At 45.3% G+C, this 19,435-nt stretch overlaps 1 protein-coding gene across 1 annotated transcript; it reads left to right on the top strand.

Annotated features, from left to right (window-relative positions):
* Nucleotides 1-1,060: 1,060 nt before the first annotated feature.
* PRPH2 (peripherin 2) lies at nt 1,061-14,424 on the top strand. Its single transcript, XM_005238696.4, has 3 exons — nt 1,061-2,195; nt 4,937-5,183; nt 11,385-14,424. The coding sequence occupies exons 1-3, from the start codon at nt 1,615-1,617 to the stop codon at nt 11,619-11,621; spliced, it is 1,065 nt and encodes a 354-aa protein (XP_005238753.1). The 5' UTR covers nt 1,061-1,614; the 3' UTR covers nt 11,622-14,424.
* The last annotated feature ends 5,011 nt before the right edge of the window (nt 14,425-19,435 follow it).

The following is a 19,435-nucleotide window of genomic DNA, read 5'->3' on the forward strand; positions in this document are numbered from 1 at the left end:
TCCAGCATTCCAGGATCTCAAATGGTAACTGAGCAGCATCCATGGTACCACATAGCAGGAGACTACCAAAATGCTATTTTTCAGTGCATTAAAAAAAAAAATTAAAAAAATTCACACTTGCCTTCCTCCTGGGCAGGTCCCTTCGCCCTTGGCTCGGGGCAGGCAGCCATGCTGCTGGCAGCCACTAGAGGATGCCCCCAGGGCGCTTGGGCGGCAGCGGGTCAGGTTGGTTTGGGTCTGGGCAGAGCCTCCCGGTCCCTCTCCTGGGGCTGCTCCTTTCTCACCTGTGGCGTTAGCACCCACGCCATCACACACCTGCAGGTCACTTTTGCATCGCTGGAGGTTGCCTGAGGTTAATTTTGTGTTGCTGTGGCAGGTGGTGAGTGGAAAAAGGACTTTCCCAATAGCTCTGAACCTCTGCAGGGCAAGGGGGGTGGGGGTGGCAGGAAGTGATATTTCCAGGTGAGGAAAACTCCTAAAGCACTGGAAATAGCAAAAGCCCAGGATCTGTGCTCCCTGAACGGCTGTGCGGCAGAAGGAGGAAGGCCGCCGTTGAAGAGGAGGGTTGCATCCCTCCTTTTCTGCCTACTACAGTGTGGAAGCGGGACCAGGCTGCAGGTCACTCAGCCAGACCCCGGGGACCCCGGGGTGCTTCCCTTACACTGCTAGTGACAATGGCCGAGGGTCCCTCCCCAGCTGCTCGGTGGGATTCCTCCCTGGTGTAAGCTCCCGGGACACCCAGGCAGCCCCGCCAGCCCTGCTCTCCTCCCTAGCCCAGCGATTAGCCCATAAGCTGCTCATGTCAGCTCGCTTTTTGTAAAAGCACCTCTAAATTTCACCCCAGGCTGTATTTATTGAGTTTCTCTGAACTTTTCCTTTCTTTTTCCCTCCTGCCAAGGCCCGGAGACAGTACGAGCCCTGGAAGTTAATAGAAAATGCCAAGCTTAGGTTTTTTAGGTCACTGTAAACTACACGCTTATCTGCTTCCAGAACACATAAGCCACGGGATGTCACCTCATGTCAACACAGAAGGGTAAGGACTAGAAAGATGGTTTTGGCTGTAGATATGAATAGGTCAGGATCACGCAGGCGATGTATATTTTTCCTGTTTCCCCAAAGGATCCATACTCTTCTGGCAGCAAAGGTCTTTTTATATCTCTGGATTTTCATATTTTGCCCAGCAGCCTATCATAAGAAAGCACAAATCTACTAAATGGTAACATGAGGGATTATTTCTACTCATCTGTTGACAGACATTTCTCCAGATTGGATCAAATGATTAAAGGTATTAGAATGACGTCTTGCAGATCCAGATCAAATCATTTGAAACCTTGAGACTGTTTCTCCTTTGCTTGGAAGGAACTACCAGAAATAGTTGTAGGTGCTAATTGCCCATTATTCTCACTAATGTGAAATTGTTAATTGGGATCCTTAAATATTTTACTTGCTCAAATCCTGACTGGGGGAGCTCAAGATGGAAGGACTGTGCAGTGGCTTGCTTCCCGCCGTGCCGTTCAGGGTCTCCTCCAACGCCTGAATGGTTCTTCCTCCAGTTGCTCACACCGAGAAGAGGGGTCCAGGCTGTGAAATCTTCCAACATCTCACATTGCAAAGATGGCACTGATGAAAGTCAAATTCAATCAGAAGAAACGGGTAAAACTAGCACAGGGACTATGGCTCATGAACTGGTTTTCAGTGTTTGCTGGAATCGTTGTTTTTAGCATGGGATTGTTCCTCAAAATTGAACTCCGGAAGCGAAGTGAAGTGATGGACAATTCTGAAAGCCACTTTGTGCCCAATTCTTTGATATTGATGGGTATATTATCCTGCGGCTACAATGGTTTTGCTGGCAAAATTTGTTATGATTCTCTGGATCCCGCTAAATTTGCCAGGTGGAAGCCTTTGCTGAAACCCTACCTGGCACTATGTTTCTTCTTTAACATACTTGTTTTCTTCATTGCTCTGGTTTGCTTTCTCATGCGGGGCTCTCTGGACAGCACGCTGGCCCAGGGGCTCAAGAATGGCATGAAGTTCTACCGGGACACAGACACCCCTGGAAGATGCTTCATGAAGAAGACCATTGACATGCTCCAAATTGAGTTCAAATGCTGTGGGAACAACGGCTACAAAGATTGGTTTGAAATTCAGTGGATCAGCAACAGATATCTGGACTTCAGCTCCAAAGAAGTGAAAGAGTAAGTGCTGTAGTGGGGTTTGTAGTGCATAGTACCGTTCATACTAAAGAAATGTACATCCCAAGAGGCACTGGCCAGAGGGGGTTTTGTATACAAGGGGGTTTTGTTCTGCTCTTGCTTAATAAGGACTCCAAACGATCAGCTAGATGGCTTCCTCCCCTGACAAATTCCTCTAATGTTATCCAGAGCCTAAAATACAAAGCATATACAATTCTCACTTTTACTCAGTGCAGTGTGAACAGATTTAAAGTAGTATTTTTTACTCTTTTACCTCTTTGTAAACCCATTATGTTGAGCCACACATACCTACTCCCAAAACTACAGGAAAGTATCAGAACTTCACTAATCCTAAAGCACATTTCAATGTGGACTTACCAAGTTCCTAAAACAAGACTTCCCTGGATATATACTGTCAATGCCACTTTCAAAACTCCAATTAGGTATTGGCAATTAATCAGTCTCATGGAAACAAATAGGAACAGTAACACTTTACCAATAACTTGTGTTTTAAATCCTTAAGATTTAGAGTTTGATTTTTATATTCACTCCATGGATTCCTTCAGCACTGTGACACTACTGAGCATCAACACCCGTTGATGTTCCTGGCTTTGCACAGTGTCCCCGGTAGCCAAAGGCATTTTAAGTTCTTCATTGTGTAAAAACATGTGCAATATATATACTTGTGCCTAATTTTTTTTTAAACCTCATGAGAAAACAGCACTAGTTTCCTCTGTACAAACCAGGACAGATTGTTGACCAGAAATATCTTAATGGCTCTGATGTCAGTGCCTAAAGAGGCAGTAATCTCAAAATCAGGTTAGGTGCCGTAAGCACAAGTAAGAAATAAACAACGAGAACAAAAGAACTTCTGAAATTAAAAACTGAATGTTGAGCACAAATACCCACAACTTTAAAAAAAAATAAGTACGAGGGGAAGAGATCGTTATTCAGAGTTCTTTGGGAACATCATTCATTAGCGTTCATGCTCTGTGGTTGCACAAAGGGTCTTGCAAACTGGAAGCAATCTGCCTTCTAAATATACTGCCTATGTTAAAAATGTCTGAAGTAATTTTGTAAAAAGCTTTGTGTATCTCTTGGGATCCCTGCCTGACTGTGTAAGAGTTACTTCATGTGTGTGTCTCTCTGCATATTGTTTTGACTTGCTGGGTGGTCTGATTGTTTTTGCAATTCTGAACTAGGACTTTATAGTGAAAACTGTTGCAGGCTTAACCTATTGCACTGTGGGGTTATAACAAATACATCACTATTTAATAAGGGAGTATTTGCATTGCGAAGGTATGCCCATGGGTATAAATAACTACTTGAAAACACCTTGCCAGCATTATATGGAGATTTGAGAGCTGTAACTTAATCCACCAGCAGTGGAAGGGCAAAGCACAGAGGCAAAACAAGGTTATATTGCCCTTAATAACTGAAGTCTTGTTTGGGACTGAGACTCAGGGCAATTTCTTTGTACTACTCAGGCAGGAAATAGGCCATTAAAAATCCACAAATGGATGTTAATGAGTCAATTCAAGGTTTGAACTACGCTGTGGTGCACAATGTCTGCTCACCTTCCTGGCGCGATGTTCCGGCCCCTTTGAAGTCAATAACAAAGTTCTTAATTCCAGGGAAGGTGGGAGTCTATCCCCAGCAATGTGATTCTTATATTATTTGTAGAACGAAGGCCTGATACAATCTCTCTGAAGCTGGTGGAGCATTTACACATCACTGGGAATTAGACCCAACTCAGAGCACACTTTGCACCTGGAAATAAAACCTCAACTGCATTTGGCATTTAGGTATATTTAGGTCATGACTGCAAAGTGGAATTTTGCTTCACCAGGCTGTCACAATCACCTCTCTCTCTCTATGACACAGCTGTAAGATATCCGTATAGAAAGCTACAAGTGACTCTCAGATGTTTTTTTCACCTTTCTGGGTCACTGGGGCTCTCCATTCTGTCATTTTCTAAGCAAAATGGCATTTGTTAGAGTTGCAGTCCTCTTATCATAGTCTTTTACAGTCTCAGTGGAACTATTTGCCTTCTAAGTATCTCTCATCTAAGTATCTCATAAGGCACCAGACTAAATGGCTGTTTATGGAGAGCAACCACAGTCTTAAATGAACAACAGCTGGGGAGCTCCTGCAACGACTTCAGAGATTTTTCAGCATCCTGTTGCTGAAGCACATTTCACGTTTTAAATGCTGGCTATCTTCCCAAGCCAGGAGTAAATGCACAACCCCTTCCTGGAGCCATTATCATCCAACAGAACCTATTAGGTTTGCCAGATCCATGGTCTGGCTGAATATGGTGGGTCCTAAGGCTGTTGCGGGTCCTTTTCCAAGCTCAGGTCACCTCCAGCATCTCCCTTCCACCCTAACTGTGCTGTGATCACTTTTTTCTGACTGCCCCTCCGGAAATTTCTCCCTGCCATTTACTTTTCTCAAAAAAATAAGTTTTTTTTTAAGAAGTGATCTGGAGGGTGCATTTCCATCATGAAGAGTTAATTATAGATTTGGTGTAGCCTTGACATAGAAAACGATTTCAGAGAGGAAAAACACCTGGGACAAACACTGCTATATGAACAGAGGATGCAGAGAAACGGCATGGCCAGGAGGCACGGTGGAAAATCTGTGTTGCCTTTGCTTTCCTTTCTCGAGCAAGTTTGCTCCGGTATATCTTTATGTATGTGTGCATATGTGTGTGTATTCATGCTTCCTTCTGCCCTTGCCCATAGTCGGATAAAAAGCAACGTGGACGGACGGTACCTGGTAGATGGTGTCCCTTTCAGCTGCTGCAACCCCAGCTCCCCGAGACCCTGCATCCAGTACCAGGTCACCAACAACTCGGCTCACTACAGCTACGACTACCAAACAGAGGAGCTCAACCTCTGGCGCCGGGGCTGCCGGGAAGCCCTCCTGCACTACTACAGCAGCATGATGAGCTCCATGGGCGCCGTCGTCATCCTCGTCTGGCTTTTTGAGGTAACTCTCTCCCCCCAGCCCCGCTTTGCTGAAGCGCCAGCTCTGGACGGGCGGAGTGTTTTTCAGCATGGACTTTTAAGTTAAAGATCAGATCTATTTAAAATAAATCATCCACCATGGTTCTTTGGCAGAGAAAACATCTAACAGTGAACATCTGCGTAAAGCCTAAAAGGTCCCAGGCTGGAGACACAGCTGGGAAGCATGGGGGGGGCTGTTAAATTATGGACTGCCCCTTCAGAGCAAGGGGCCAGAGCCTGGAGCATCCCACGGGAGGGAGGGGAAACAGGACTCATTTTCTGCCAAATGCAGGGTGGAGCGTGCAAGGGCTCAGTTGTCCAGATGCATTAATTTCACATGTGTCACCATTAGTGGGGAATGAAAAGTACACAAAGCAGCGCATCGGAAAGAGATGGCAGTAATTCGTGGGACAGAAAGTGCAATTAAGCAGTTTATGTGCTGATGAAAATAAGACCTAGAGCTGTGTGCAGTGTCCAGCTTCAGGGCAGCATTTGGTTTAAGGTCCTTCATCAGCTCCGCCAATGTTTTTGGTCACAAGAAGCGGTTTAGGTGAAGCAGGTGGATTAATTTTATTTTACTCTGCTTCCTGAAACCATAGTCCATATGCAAACAGGTGCCAACACTGCCCAGTGCAGATGTTTGTGGGCACCATAACCCAAAGTGCAGCTTTGCTGCTAAAATACTGTTCATCCAATGTGAGGAAAATGCATCCTTCTGCCCCTGGGAGATGGCCAGTTTTCTGGCCAGGGTGTTTAATCAATGCTAATACGCAGGGAGCGTGAGCTGGCAGCGGCACGAGGGCTGGCGCGTGAGGTGCTGGATGTGGAGGTAGGGCAGGACCAGGTGGGGAGTGGGGAGGGTGCAGCTCACTGCGTGACATGGAGGGAGCAGACCCTTTTGAACCCTTCAAAAGGCAGCTGCAAATGGCATTGCCTGTTTTAAATGGTTCAGCTGGGTGTTTAAAAATTTATATGAACGCAAATCAAAAAAAAAAAAAGATGCATCGTATTTTGATAGAAGCACTGGCCTACACCCTTCCAGGAATGAAGATGCTTTTTAGGAAATAAACACCTACCCAAATAATCTGTGAACTGGAAAACATATCATAAAGTTACTTCATGTTGTGTTATTTTTAAAATAACTGCTCCACACGGCAGAGAAATGTACTGCCTCCTTGGAGTGCTGTTCTGCTGGTAAGAAAAGAAAGAGAAGCTCGTGCCTCAGCTCAGATTCAAATGAAGAGTTCTTGAAGAGAGGGGAATTTCTGCTGTATATGAAAATCAGAAGGAACTTCAAAAACTCAGGGGGAAAAAGGCACAGAAATACTAATGCCAGCAGTGAGAAATCATGACTAGGAACCTGTTACATTCTGACTTGTAGGAGATTAAAGACATTAACATTAACAGTAGCGATAAAAATACAGTATTTTATGTCTAACTCTTCAAAGTACACCCGGGTATTTTTTTTTCAACCTGTGGCATAATGAGAAATACAATATTCTCTGTTTTTCTTCATCTTTTTCCAAATATAAGGTGAGATTTTTTCTCAAGCAATCAGAGGACTCTCAGGGCAAAGCTTTAAAGAAATATCACAATCCGAGGTTATATTAATTGGCCCTCCTGAATATTTATGACTTGCCTGATATTCTACCCTAAAGGGTCTAGATGTGGGTCTCCCTCCACTTTTAAGGCAAACTTTGAAGGGAGGAAGCAAAGCAGGAGGCAGACATTCATTTAGTCCCCCTTGAAATACAACCACTTTCTTTGAATTCCAGTCAGGTAGGAAACAATTTTACACTGTGTAGGAGTGCGGCAGAGGTCCCGACGCCTGGCCGAGGTAAGGTGCCGGTCTGACCGGGGTGCAACCCAGCAGGCGGTTAACGTGCTGGCCCTGCGCTTCTCATTTTCCCTTTGGCTTGCTGAGAAGTTACAGAAAAGTGCCAAAGCAGAGGAGCATCCTGGTTTGCTTTGCAGCTGGAGCCGCTTTGAACTCAAGCCAAGCAGTACGGACACAGCATCTCCCCAGCAAAGCCCTGCTGGGGGCCGGCAGAGGACTCTTCCAGCCGGGTTGGTGGTCCTGAGGTGTGGGAAGGGGGACAGAGCACGGAGGGAGACACTAATCACAGCTGTTACTTCGAGCTGTGGAAAACCGTAACATGCCAAACAGGTGTAGGGACCTCAGGGAAGACCATTTACGTTTAATGTTTCTATATTAGGTGCAAGGGAGAATGAACCTATTTTGAAGTATCAGAACTTCTATTGGAAAAAAATGTCGTGTGTCGTATTTTTTGGTAATTACATTATTAACCACATGCTGCTTTTACTAGCAAAAGCTGTAGGCTTCCCATGAGTGACAACTGGTCATGAGGGGGACAAAAAAAGATCACACCCTGCTCTAGCTAAGCCGCCTCAGGCTAAACCCTGACAAACAGATGGGCTTCATCACAGAAGGTCAAGCGGAGGAAGCCTGGCTGTCTTCTCGACCTGCCTCAGCCAGCAAAGAGGAAACGAGGGGTTCAAGGATGCCCTGGAGAGAGAATTTCAAAATGAAGGGAGGGCAGTAGCCATTTCCTCAGATCCTCCAGGTCCTTCACCTGTACAAACACATGGCTCTCGACAGGTCACAGCTACTGCAACAGCAGAGACCCTGAGATTCACCTCACATGTGGTGCCACAGGGAGCCCAGCACTGAGCTCCAGGAGGTGGGAACCCAGGAGAGCGATGAGACACGAGCGGGAGGTGCATTGCACCTCACGCACTGGAGAGTGAACTCTCCGCTGCATTGAATACCAGGGGTGAACTCCCTATAATCTCCAAAACCAACCCCCAGGCAGCAGGGACCCCCCAGAAGGACAGTTGGCTCTGCTGGCACAGACCGAGGGGCTGAGCGTGCTGTGGTGCAGGGGGATGCACCAGCCCAGCCTGTCCATGCCTAGCCCTGGAGGAACACCGTGGCCTTGTTCTTCCTGCCGCTGTAAAGCTGCTGTAAAAGGACAGGAGTGTCATGATGGTTTGTCTCTTGGCCAGGGGAAAGCATCGCTCAGAGACACCGGGCTGGCTTTGGGACCCTGATGCCCAGGCCTGCTCTGCTGGGTTGTGATTAAACACAGGTCTGCAACTCAGAGTCACAGACTGGATGAGTTTGGGAGGGACCTGTGGAGGTTATCCCATCCAACCCCCCTGCTCAAGCAGGGCCACCTGGAGCTGGGTGCCCAGGACCATGTCCAGGTGGCTTTTGAATATCTCCAAGGAAGGAGACTCCAACATTTCTCTAAGCAGCCTGGGCCAGCGCTCAGTCACCCTCACAGTGAAAAAGTGTTTCCTGACATTCAGAAGATCCTGCATTTCAGTGTGTGCCCATGGCCTCTTGTCCTGCCACTGGGCACCACTTAGAAGAGCCTGGCTCCATCTTCTCCACACGCTCCCTTCAGATACTTGTACACATCAATGAGATCTCCTCCAAAGCCGTCTCTTCTCAAGGCTGAGTGTTCCCAGCTCTCTCAACCTCTTCACACAGCAGAGGTGCTCCAGTCCCTTCACCATCTCAGTGGCCCTTTGTTGGGCTCCCTCCAGCATGCCCACATCACTCTTGAACTGGGGAGCCCAGCAGTGGACGCAGCACTCCAGCTGCGGCCTCACCAGCTCTGAGCAGAGGGGAAGGATCACCTCCCTCGGCTCGCTGGCAATACGTTGCCTAATGCAGCCCAGGATACCCTTCACCAGCTTTGCCACCAGGGCACGTTGCTGGCTCATGTTCAGCTTGGTGTCCACCAGGCCCCCAGGGCACTTTACTGCCAAGGTGCTTTCAGCCAGCTCCCCCCCAGCACATGCTGGTGCCTGGTGCTGTAACTTCCCTGGTGCGGGACTTCGGCAAAGCCAACGGTCTGAGGCTCTGTGCTACCATGTAGGAGACAGACTAAATGACCAGACAGTTGTCTCCAGCTTTCTGGACTCTCATCCAGCAGAGAAGGCAGGCTTGGGCCAGCGGAGGTGATGAGAGCCAAATGTTTTGCACTGCTTTTAGAAAATTTCAACCCAGGGACCCAAAATCTTTCTAAGCAAGATTTTTAAGAAAATGAAGTCTTACACTGAGAGAAAATGTCATGGAACCTCATCTGAGGGCAGTTCAGCTGCTCCCTTCTGCAGAAACACCTTCCTTTTTTAAAGCATGACCATATTCAGTGGCTTAGAGCCACCTAGGAAGCCTCAGCTAATTCTGCTGTCAAATAGTGGAACTTGGCCACCAAAACCAGCTCCTGCTGACACGTGGTGAGGTGGCACAAGTAGAGAGCAATGCGGAGGCATCTTTTACATCCAGTCCCATTAATCTTTACTTGCAGCAGCCTTAATATGAATGATATGAGTCCCATGACTGATGGCAGCAAAACTGGGACTCAGATTGAAGGGAAGATGTCAAAGGCTTTAAATCCCAAGACTAGTGTGATGCGATTTGTCACTTCTTGTGGCTTTTGTTGAATAGTGTTTCAACTGATTTAAGTCATCATCATACTGGGTAGATCCACAACAAAAGGAGACCATTTCTAGATTCACGACCATTAGAAACTTCTTTGAGGGCCAAGGTGTGGCAAGTCATGCATTCCTATGTTAAACAGGATGAAAATTTGCCTTTGGATATGGATGTATTTGATGAAGCTTGTTTGTTTGACCAGTGTTTTTCCCTTTCTAATCTTGAGTGAAGGCAGAGAAACATGAACATCTGAAAATTTTGAGAGCAACCAGTGGTAGCTTTAGTCTTCCAAGAGTTTGTAGACACTGACCATACACAAGCAGGATGACCAGGGTAGATAGGCTAACGAACGGTCCACAGAAGCACATGCTTGAGCAGCCCCATGAGCCCAAAAATCCAGATGTGAATTTTGCTTTTGGGCATGCTGTGTGGCTGAATCCCAACTTCAAATCTGCCCAGCTACCTGCTGCTGTAATCCTGCATGACAGTTTGCAAGCTTCCTCCATCTTTAATTCAAAAGCCTCCAGAGAGAGCAGCACCTTGCAGGTCCAGGGCAGCTCCCTGGGGGCCTCAGCTGTGCCAACAGGTAAGCAACACAGAGGGATGCTGGCCTCTTCAGCCATTAGTGTTTGGGAGGACCAGAGCTAATCATTTCCTTGGGAATTTGGATAGGATAACAGAGGCATCATATTTCCCTTACAGAACAAATCCTATGAGGACTTAGACAACAACGAGTGGTCTCAACCCTAGCTTTACCTAGCACACGAAAGACTAAACTAGTCTTGCTGCTGCCCCATCCCAACCACCTGCTCCACCACCTCATCAAGCTGGCTCTTCTGGGTCCTGCCTTTTCTTTCCTTCTCCACTTCACGGATCAATCACTTCTCTTCATAAGCACCACAACAGTGCAAGTCAGACTGTTCTGCACGGTGCTAGAAGGCAGAGCACTGGTGAAAAACTTTCTCTCTGGAGGCAGGTTTGGGGTGTCGCTAGTGTCAGGGGTGTTACACTAGCATAACAGTTGAAGAAGTCTCAGTCAGGGCTGCTGGGACTGGTGAATATTTTATCAGAAATAGAAATTTGTTTTGTTCTAGATAGAGCCAGTGAGAGATGCAGATCACCTGCTCCCTTGCTTTCCTTATTTGCACATACCTATATAAAAACAAAACCAGAATTCAAAGTAGACAAGCTGATGGCTCAAACCCTAATGCTGCTGTGTTCTGCACAGTTGCTGATTCATTAATATCTCTTGGATCAGATTAATATACTCGCCACACATATTGAAGTCAACATGAATTAGAAATATTTAGAGTTAAACCAAAGTGGATATTGTTGCGCACACAAACAGCTTTACGGACACGTAGTGCACAGGAGCAGAGGTTTCATCAGCATCTCCCAGGAGGTGCCACCCCGTGAGGGGGTACGTGGTGTTCACTGATTTCAGACCTCCACCGTCTCCTTTCCTAGTTGCAAAGGGACATTTTCCTGCTGCCAGCTCCCCTTCAGCCCTCTGGGCCCCAGCTCAAGGGGGAAGGCTGCCCAGCATCTCCTCTCATGTGGAGGGTTCCTGCAGCCCTTAAGCTGTACCTGTGTGGTGCCTTTAGCATTTTGTCCACACAGCCAGCCCAGGCTGCTCATAGCGGAGGACGGTGAAGGTGTGGGCAAGGGTGTAAAGGTTTGCCTGACACGCTCTATCTTTTCCATTGCATGGCGCAGATATCCGTGATGGTTGGCTTGCGTCTCCTACAGACCTCTCTGGAAAGCATTGCAAATCCTGAAGACCCTGAATGTGAAAGCGAAGGGTGGATCCTGGAGAACAGCCTGAAGGACACTTTGAAGTCTGCGCTAGAGAGTTTGAAAAAGATTGGAAAGTTCAATCAGGTGGAAGCAGATGCTGAAGGGGCTGAAGGAGGGGAAGGTGGGAAGACACCAGCCATCACAACAGTCAGTTGAGCTTCTAATTGATGTAAGATTGACTTTTTATCAGAGAGGAATCAAAAAAACTGAGAATTGTGAATAACTACATTTTAAAAGCTATGTATCAACCATCAGAATACACATTTCTACGCATACTTTTTTTTTGTATATGGGCATATACAACATAGTGCACCTTGGGATAATACCTTTACCACAATGTGAGTACACCATATCCATATCTTCTTGGGGAAATGACCTCACTAGGACTTGCAATATTCACATGTTCCCTTAACAGGGACAGTTAGTTTTAACACAAAAAATAAATTGCTGGCATCACAAGGTGATCCATTCCATCTTATTTTGAAATTGAAAGTGGAATTTGAAAAGTTAGCATCTTTTGCTCATGTTGTTTTATCAGCATACTTTATGTACTTCAAATTTTAAAGACAGATTGGTTTTCTGGGGAATAACGTGTTAGAAGTCAAAGAAAGCAGGATTTCCAGAATTGTTTATAACTTAGTATACTGGTATTTTGACAAACCTCTCATATACTGTGATTTTTGTTAATGTGCTAAGCAATGGTATTTTCTGCTGTATTCTTAAGGTGTACATAGAACAAAATGCAAACTTATGCTGAGAATTTACGTACTAAGCAAAAATTGTAATTTAATGAAACAGCACAAGTATCACGAAAACAACATTAAGGTAAATTTATGGGGTTTGTTTCTCAGGGTTTTTTTCAGTCTGTGTATCTTGAATGAGTGTGCTGTAGACTTATGCTTCACCTTGTATTTAAACAAGCAGAAGCTTAGAAGATTCCTCTTTTAGTGAGTGGAATCAATGCTATGGGCATGTGCCAGTTCCAGTTATTCTTGACATTTTTAAAAGTATGTAATCTCATAATTTGCCCCAGAATATTCAAGCCCAACTATTTGCAAGACAAGGAAAAAAAACCCAAACCCAAACAAAACTAAACAAAAAAAGTCTTCCTAGAAATAACACTTCAACTGTTATTCAGGGTCCTAGTAAATGGGTACCATTCATCCACAAATACATCAAACCTCAGACTTTGAGGCCAGGGAAAAGTAAATTTACATCAGTACCCAGTGTGCAAAATTTTACAAGTTTCATTTTCTTTATCAGTGATAGGGCACCCATCATTCTATCTTTTACGTTGAAGGCACACTTTGCATATGCTGCCATCTGTCCAAACATACTATCGTAGCTGGAGGACCCTATTCTCAAATACAAAGTTGGAATAAGACATGGAAGTAGTTTGCTCTGGTGTGCGGCCTCTAGTAAGGGCACAGAGTGTCATCTTGAGTTTAGATGCCAGGTAATTTCAGCTAAAGGGAAAGAAACCCAAGAGAGCAAGCCCCAACCTCCTGCACAAACGATTGCAGACATCCCAGTCCCTCGGCTACAAGCCCAGCACCACACTTATTTCTACCCTGGCTGTGCAAAACCTCTGCTTCTCTGCGGCGTGCCCGGGAGAGCTTTCTCAGAGGGTCCTTCCCACCCGGCTGGTGGTGGCTCTTCAAACGCAGCCATGTTTGCAGCTGCCTACTCATTGCACAGCCTGTTAGTTTTCATTCTTAACTTGTGCACTTGCCCCAGCAGCACTCAGCTCCTCTGGCTTTTGTTCAAACTCCTTCTAGGCTGGACAGGCCAGTTCACAGCAGATCAGGGAGGGACATGTCCGTACATCAAGCCATAGTCTACACCTCCGTGGCCAGGCTGTCTTGGGCCATCTGCACACAAGGTTTGATTTTGACAGGTATTCATGGCATCCTTTCACTTTTTCAAAGCTGGTCAAAGCTTTTAACTTCAGTTACCATTATGGATTTAGTTACAACACTGAACTAAAAAGTCAGCTCTCTTCTTTTGTGTGTAAGATGGACTAGAACAAGGGCACTAACGTAAAAGCCAACTTGCTACTCACCACAGCCTATCATTTACTGCTTTGCTGAGGGCCACTCTGCATGGCAGAACTGTACAAACCAGACCAACTCCTTCCTTCTCAGGAGGACATCACTACAACCAGCTGTTCCTCTCAGCTGGTCCATTACAGAAGAACAGGATTGTGGATGGCGCACGATGTGGCCACATATATCAGAGAAGAGCTTTTTGGAGGAGTCACATATGGGTAGGAGCTGCACTACAAGGATTAATTACAGTTTTTCCTTGTGAGGCTTCCATGTGCTGTGAGCTATACCGGTTACTTGAATAGACATCAGACTTTTCAGAGACCTAGATTCATTGCTGCCCTAGAAATCTGGTTTAGGCCAATGATTTAGACAGGATTTTCCAATTATTTGTGGTCTCCCTTTTTATTTTTTTTATTTTTTTTTTTTCCCCAGTCTATTGCTAAAGCAACATAACGAATCGTCAAATTATTCTTTCAATGCCACACTGGAGAAACCAGTTCCCAGAGCAAGAGTCTCATGGTATTTAGCAGGTAGAGAGACCATCTGAGACAGGTTTATGAAGAATAGTTTTGGAATCAGGGGTTTGTACAAATAAGAACAAATAGTGTATGTGCTAATGCCGTATAAAATAAAGCCTCCTGGTTAATGAAGATCTTTATGACATCTTATGATTACCACAAGATTGTAATATGACTGCTTTGTAAAATATTACATGTAATATATCATTCATCCAATCTTACATACACTTTCTTGTGACGTTGCGAATGCTGTTCTAGATAAAGATATCTCTGCTGCCTGCAAATGTAAATTTAGGTATTAAAAATTGTATTGCAAGTAAAGAATCTCTTTAAAGAAAATGTTTAAATATATACAATTTAATACAGATTTCTTTAATTTGCGTTACTGCTGACTTTTTGCTTCTGAATTCATTTTTTGGACCCATTCTATGCGATCCTATAGGTGGGAAGCCTCTCCCCACCCCTTATATAAAGCTCTGAAAGAAAGCAAACTTTCCTCTTCTCATGTGCCCAGCTAAGCTCAGGATGTGCACACAGACCCCTTCATCATTTGCCTCTTACTACAAACAAACTTTGCTGGGCCATTTTAGTGGTATCCTCTTGTAGTACATAGGAATTAAAGCATCTTCACAGGCCTTGACTTCTAGGCATGCTCAACAAGTGAAACCACCAACATCCTCAGGGCCCTTGAAAATCAGCTAAACTGGGTTTATAACCTCTTTTTCCCCCCATTTAAATCTGACTTGCAACAGACATCCAAAAGAAAGCATTGTTGTTGCTTTAAATTGAAGACTAAAGCTCATGTAGTCAAATCTGCCTGCAGCAATCCAACAACTTCCAGAGCCGTGCCCTCATTTTCAAACTAATAAACTTCAGAAGGATGTGAGCTTAATTCATACAAACCAGGCCACTTCTTTTTAGGTACCTCCATACGGATTACCGGCTTAAATCCCGGTACCCAGATCTGAGAGCCAGCCCAAGGCCTCGAAGTTTCAACTTTTAAGAAATATCATTTCTGTTTTAAAAGAAATGACAAAAAGTGCGTTATTTTACTGGTGACATTTATTTGAAGGGGCACAGAGCATTCACTAAAGTGTTTTAAAGGAGGAAATATAAACAGCTTCCTTAAAGCTATTAATTCCCAAGTAGCCTTAATACAATTGATAAGATTAGCCTCCATGTGTTACATGAGCTCGGACATTCTGTAATACCAGACAAATGCATGTGTGCAGCTTAGCAAAGAGCATGGGAATGCTATATCGGGCTCGCAGGCATTGCGCGCTTGCCAGCTAATGGTCAGGGAAGATTTTCAACACTGATGTAAAGAAAAAGGGATCCCAGCAAAACAGTTACTTGTTTCCACCGGACTTGTTTGTTTTGTAAAAAAAAGCCAAACACTGCTTTTACCATAATCAGTGTAAAATGGGGACGGATCCAAATGCTTATTTAAAAAAAAAAAATAAAGAGCATTATTAGAGATTAGTTAATTAAGAGATAAGGCCAGAAAAATAGAATGGAACCATGTGATAACAGCCCCCTGTGGGGAGATGAAGGCTTAGGCAAATTTATTTCTGGTAACAGCAATGCACCTGTCTCAAATCCAAAGTAATGCATACATGAAACTTTTTTAATTATTATTATAATATCAGCCCTACAGCGTTCAGTGACTGACTGAAACACTGTAGCAGTAAAACACTTCTCTCAAAGCATCTGCGTTTGCTGACCTGAATTTTGATCCAAAGCACAGTTGTGAGGTAGGAGAGCTGGAGGAAACCCTGGCCTGGAGCTCAGGTTTGTGGGCTCTCCATGTGGGCACACCACTGCAGCACCCCTGCCCAGGGAGCGTCCCCCCCATGCTCTGCAGTCACCCCCTCAGCGCAGTGCCAGAGGATGGGCTGAGCAGGGCTCCCACCCCCCATCCACCAGCCCCTTCCGGAGCCATACACGCAGAACAAGTCTTGCCTGATTAACCTCTTTCTACTAGAAAGAACAGTCCATGAACATGAGTCAGCTCTTCAGTTCTTTACGAGGCTCATTTCCATAGTGTTGTTCTCCAAACCAGTTTTCCCAGAGCAAAGGGCGGTGCGGGAATCAGAGGTACCACTCAACCTCAGCAGAACAAGGACGAAAGGACAGGTCTGCAGCCAGGCCACCCAGCTCGCACACCCTACATCACACGCACAGGCAGAACAGGGTCAAGCATCACTGATCAGAAATGGGGAGACACGGGCACGACTGCAGCTGGACGGGCGATGAGAGGAGGAGACCAAAGCAGCAAGTCTGAGGCACACTATTCCCCGGACTGACAGTCTTGTTAAGAGTGTGAAAATGAAGGTTAATTCTTGGAAAAAACCTACCCTGTAGAGGACACTTTGAAATATACAATACAAAACTTAGCAGCATCAAAGAGCTGCCATCCCTCCCAGCTGTGCAACCCTCCCAGCTGTGCATCCCTCCCGGCTGGAGACACAGGGAGCCCGCTCTCCAGCCAGGCAGCGGCACCAGCGTACCCAAACTGGCAGGAGGTTGCTCGCTGCCTCCCGTTCGCAGACACGAGGTCCCCAAATGCAAAGCTTTCCTTGCAGGAATTGCTTTTACCTCCCCAGCTGCCCAAGCAGCCTGCTCAGAATGCAGCACAGCTCTGCCTCAGGGAAATGCTTTTCCAGATAGGTGCAAATTTTTCCATTTGCGCACACGTTTCCTCTGATACAAGTAACAGACTAAGGTTAAACAACACAGGTGGAAAATGCAAACAAGGACAAGGTGAATTCACAAGTTCATATGAATGAATCTTTCATTAATTACATAAATTAATCAACAGCAGAAGTAAGATTGATTTTTAATGCTGCCGTAGGCATATTTTAAGTAAATTACGTCAGTGTTTCTTATTTGCACCCTTGAATTTTAAATGTAATTAGGACCTAAAATGTAAATTTATTCTATACTTGTCTGCTTGGGTTTTTTTAATTATTATTATTTTAGAGTACTTCAGATTATTCTTGAGATTAGGTCATGTTAAAAATGGATTAAATTGATTTCAGGAAGCATTCTGTTCAGGAAGAGACTCTTATTGGTATGTCTAGATTTCAAATCACGATGACTGCAGCATGTCCCTGACTCCAGTGGGATAAATGACTTTCTGTCCCCCTCCCTCTCTGCAAGCTGGAGCTCCACCAGGAGTGCTGCTCATGCAGGTACGCATTCCCAGCGCCACGTACCCTCCTCAGGTATTTCACACAACTAGGTCTCTGCCACTGGGGAAGACTTAAGAAGTGGATCTTGAAGCTCTGAGAGCAGGAAACAACCCCATCCTCCTTTCACTACAGTCACTGCCCCTGCAGCCCTGGGAAGCCACGCGCGCCTTGCTCGCCATGCCTGCAGCCGGGCTTCCCACCCTTGGCATCTGTCACGCTCCAGAGCAATGAAGCAACTGTGTTGATTCTTGGGTTTGCCATCTTAGACAGACGTGACACCTTTCAACACCTGCTTAACTTTTATTCCACATCTGCCCAAACATTTGAAATGCTACCCACACTGAAAAGTTTTATTTCAATATCTCACATATGCCGGTATTAACAGTAGTCACACCCTAGCCTCCAAGCTGAACACCGCATGCTTCTGCATGCTTGAAGTTCCACACACATTGCTATCACACATTTAAGTCTCCTTTAAAAAAAAAAACCAAAACAACAAACACTCAAAATTCCTTATTTTCAAGCTCCATCCTGTTCAAGCTGACAGTAGAGACAGAGGGGAGCTTGAAGCCTACACTGTGAAGTAATACACAGAAAAAGAAAATATAACACAAAGTACTTGGTTTCAGGGTTCACGCAATGTTCTGACATTGCAGCTACTAGAGCACCTCATGAATTACCAAAGCTTGACATGGAAAGATTTCTAACACACAGACGAGACGCCTGACTATTTCAACAGCATTAAAAGGATGCCTAAAAATTACTGCAGATTTTTTTTCTTCTTCTAGTGTATTTGGTGCCAAACTGCACATTTTTCCAACAGACTCTGATAGAGTCATTGCAAGAAAATGCAGGCTCCTTGGAGCTGTCTTTATGGGAAGCAAACATTACCTATTGCAGGCATCTCTGGTTAGAGGACACCAGTGAATTACGTCAGTGAACATATTGCTGATCTCCTTGCCTTATTTTTATATAACCTTTTTTCCGATTTATTAACACACTTTAGCATCCTCCTTCTTTAGAGTACTGTAAGTACAGAAATGTTTCACACATTATCCCTCAAATATGTGACTGATTTCAAATCAACACCTTGGTTTTGTAAGTCACTGAAACATCCCTCAGTGGTCTGCACAGATGCCATCACTAACCTGAGCTGAGTGGTCCCACCCTGCCTGGGGCTCACTAGCCCCTCTGGCTTTCCTTGCAGGATCCTACACAAAGGACAAGCTGGAAAACTTAACACCTACGAGCTCACACCGTCTGGAAGAGACTGTGAAAATACATATTTACAAGCTGATGAAAAAGTAACATTTAATCATTGCTGTCATGGAGATGATCAGTACTTGCCATTTCTTAGCTCCTACACCTGATGCACTGCAGAACTCCTCATAGTCTCCCTCTTCTTTCTTCCTCCATCTGACAAATCTCTCCATCAAGACACAAAGATGTAAGATTTGGGCATCTAATGCTTGCAAGCTGGGGGAGGGGGAAAAGTGGCAGAGGAAGAGGAAAAAGTATGAATACGCAACAGCCTCAAGGTAAGAACATGCAAAGCAGTTTTTATACTTGGTACAAAGATGTGTGGAAGAAATGTTAGAACTGCTACGAATGAATATAAATAGAAATGTACGTGTATGAAACAGCAGAAGAGACAATGGAGCAAGCCTTTGAAGAGCAGCATGTGTAGATGAACAGAGATGTCACTGACGGAATAAAGTGAGTAGATGCTGAGACTCGTGCTGTTTGCACCCAGCCCAGGAAGCCTGAGCTCCAAATGGCCACAGTACTGTGGACTTCTCAGAAGCAGACCTGCACTTTGGTAACAAGAGGGAGGGTATGAGGGTATAGCATGTTGTGCATGCTGTTCCTCCTCACATTGTTGCACACTAGCCAAGGCACCCCAAAACAAGGCAAGACAACGGGCAGCCTCAAGATTTAGACAGGCCAAGTAGGATACTGAGGCAAACCACCACAGTTACTGCTGAACCCCAATAGGTGCAAGAGACCTTTCCAAAAGCCAGCCTGCCATCACCACCCAAGTGGTACACAGGGCGGACTCGGCAGCCGTTGCTCCTGTCCTTCATAGCAGTAGCTCTGACCAGACCATCCGGACACACGCAACTTGGCTCCTGTGGGTGTAAGCGTGTGGGTAGATACACTGAACTTGAAAAGTTAAACAAGATAAAATCATGCCGTTCCGTAGGGTCTCA

This window comes from Falco peregrinus, chromosome 11, assembly GCF_023634155.1.
Source record: "Falco peregrinus isolate bFalPer1 chromosome 11, bFalPer1.pri, whole genome shotgun sequence".
Lineage (NCBI taxonomy): Eukaryota > Metazoa > Chordata > Aves > Falconiformes > Falconidae > Falco > Falco peregrinus.

Excerpts from the sequence above, each read along its gene's own strand:
- PRPH2 (XM_005238696.4), top strand. The coding sequence starts at position 1,615 with ATGGCACTGATGAAAGTCAAATTCAATCAGAAGAAACGGGTAAAACTA. Across the intron at positions 2,196-4,936 it reads AGCTCCAAAGAAGTGAAAGA|TCGGATAAAAAGCAACGTGG; the intron begins GTAAGTGCTGTA and ends CCTTGCCCATAG. Across the intron at positions 5,184-11,384 it reads TCCTCGTCTGGCTTTTTGAG|ATATCCGTGATGGTTGGCTT; the intron begins GTAACTCTCTCC and ends TGCATGGCGCAG.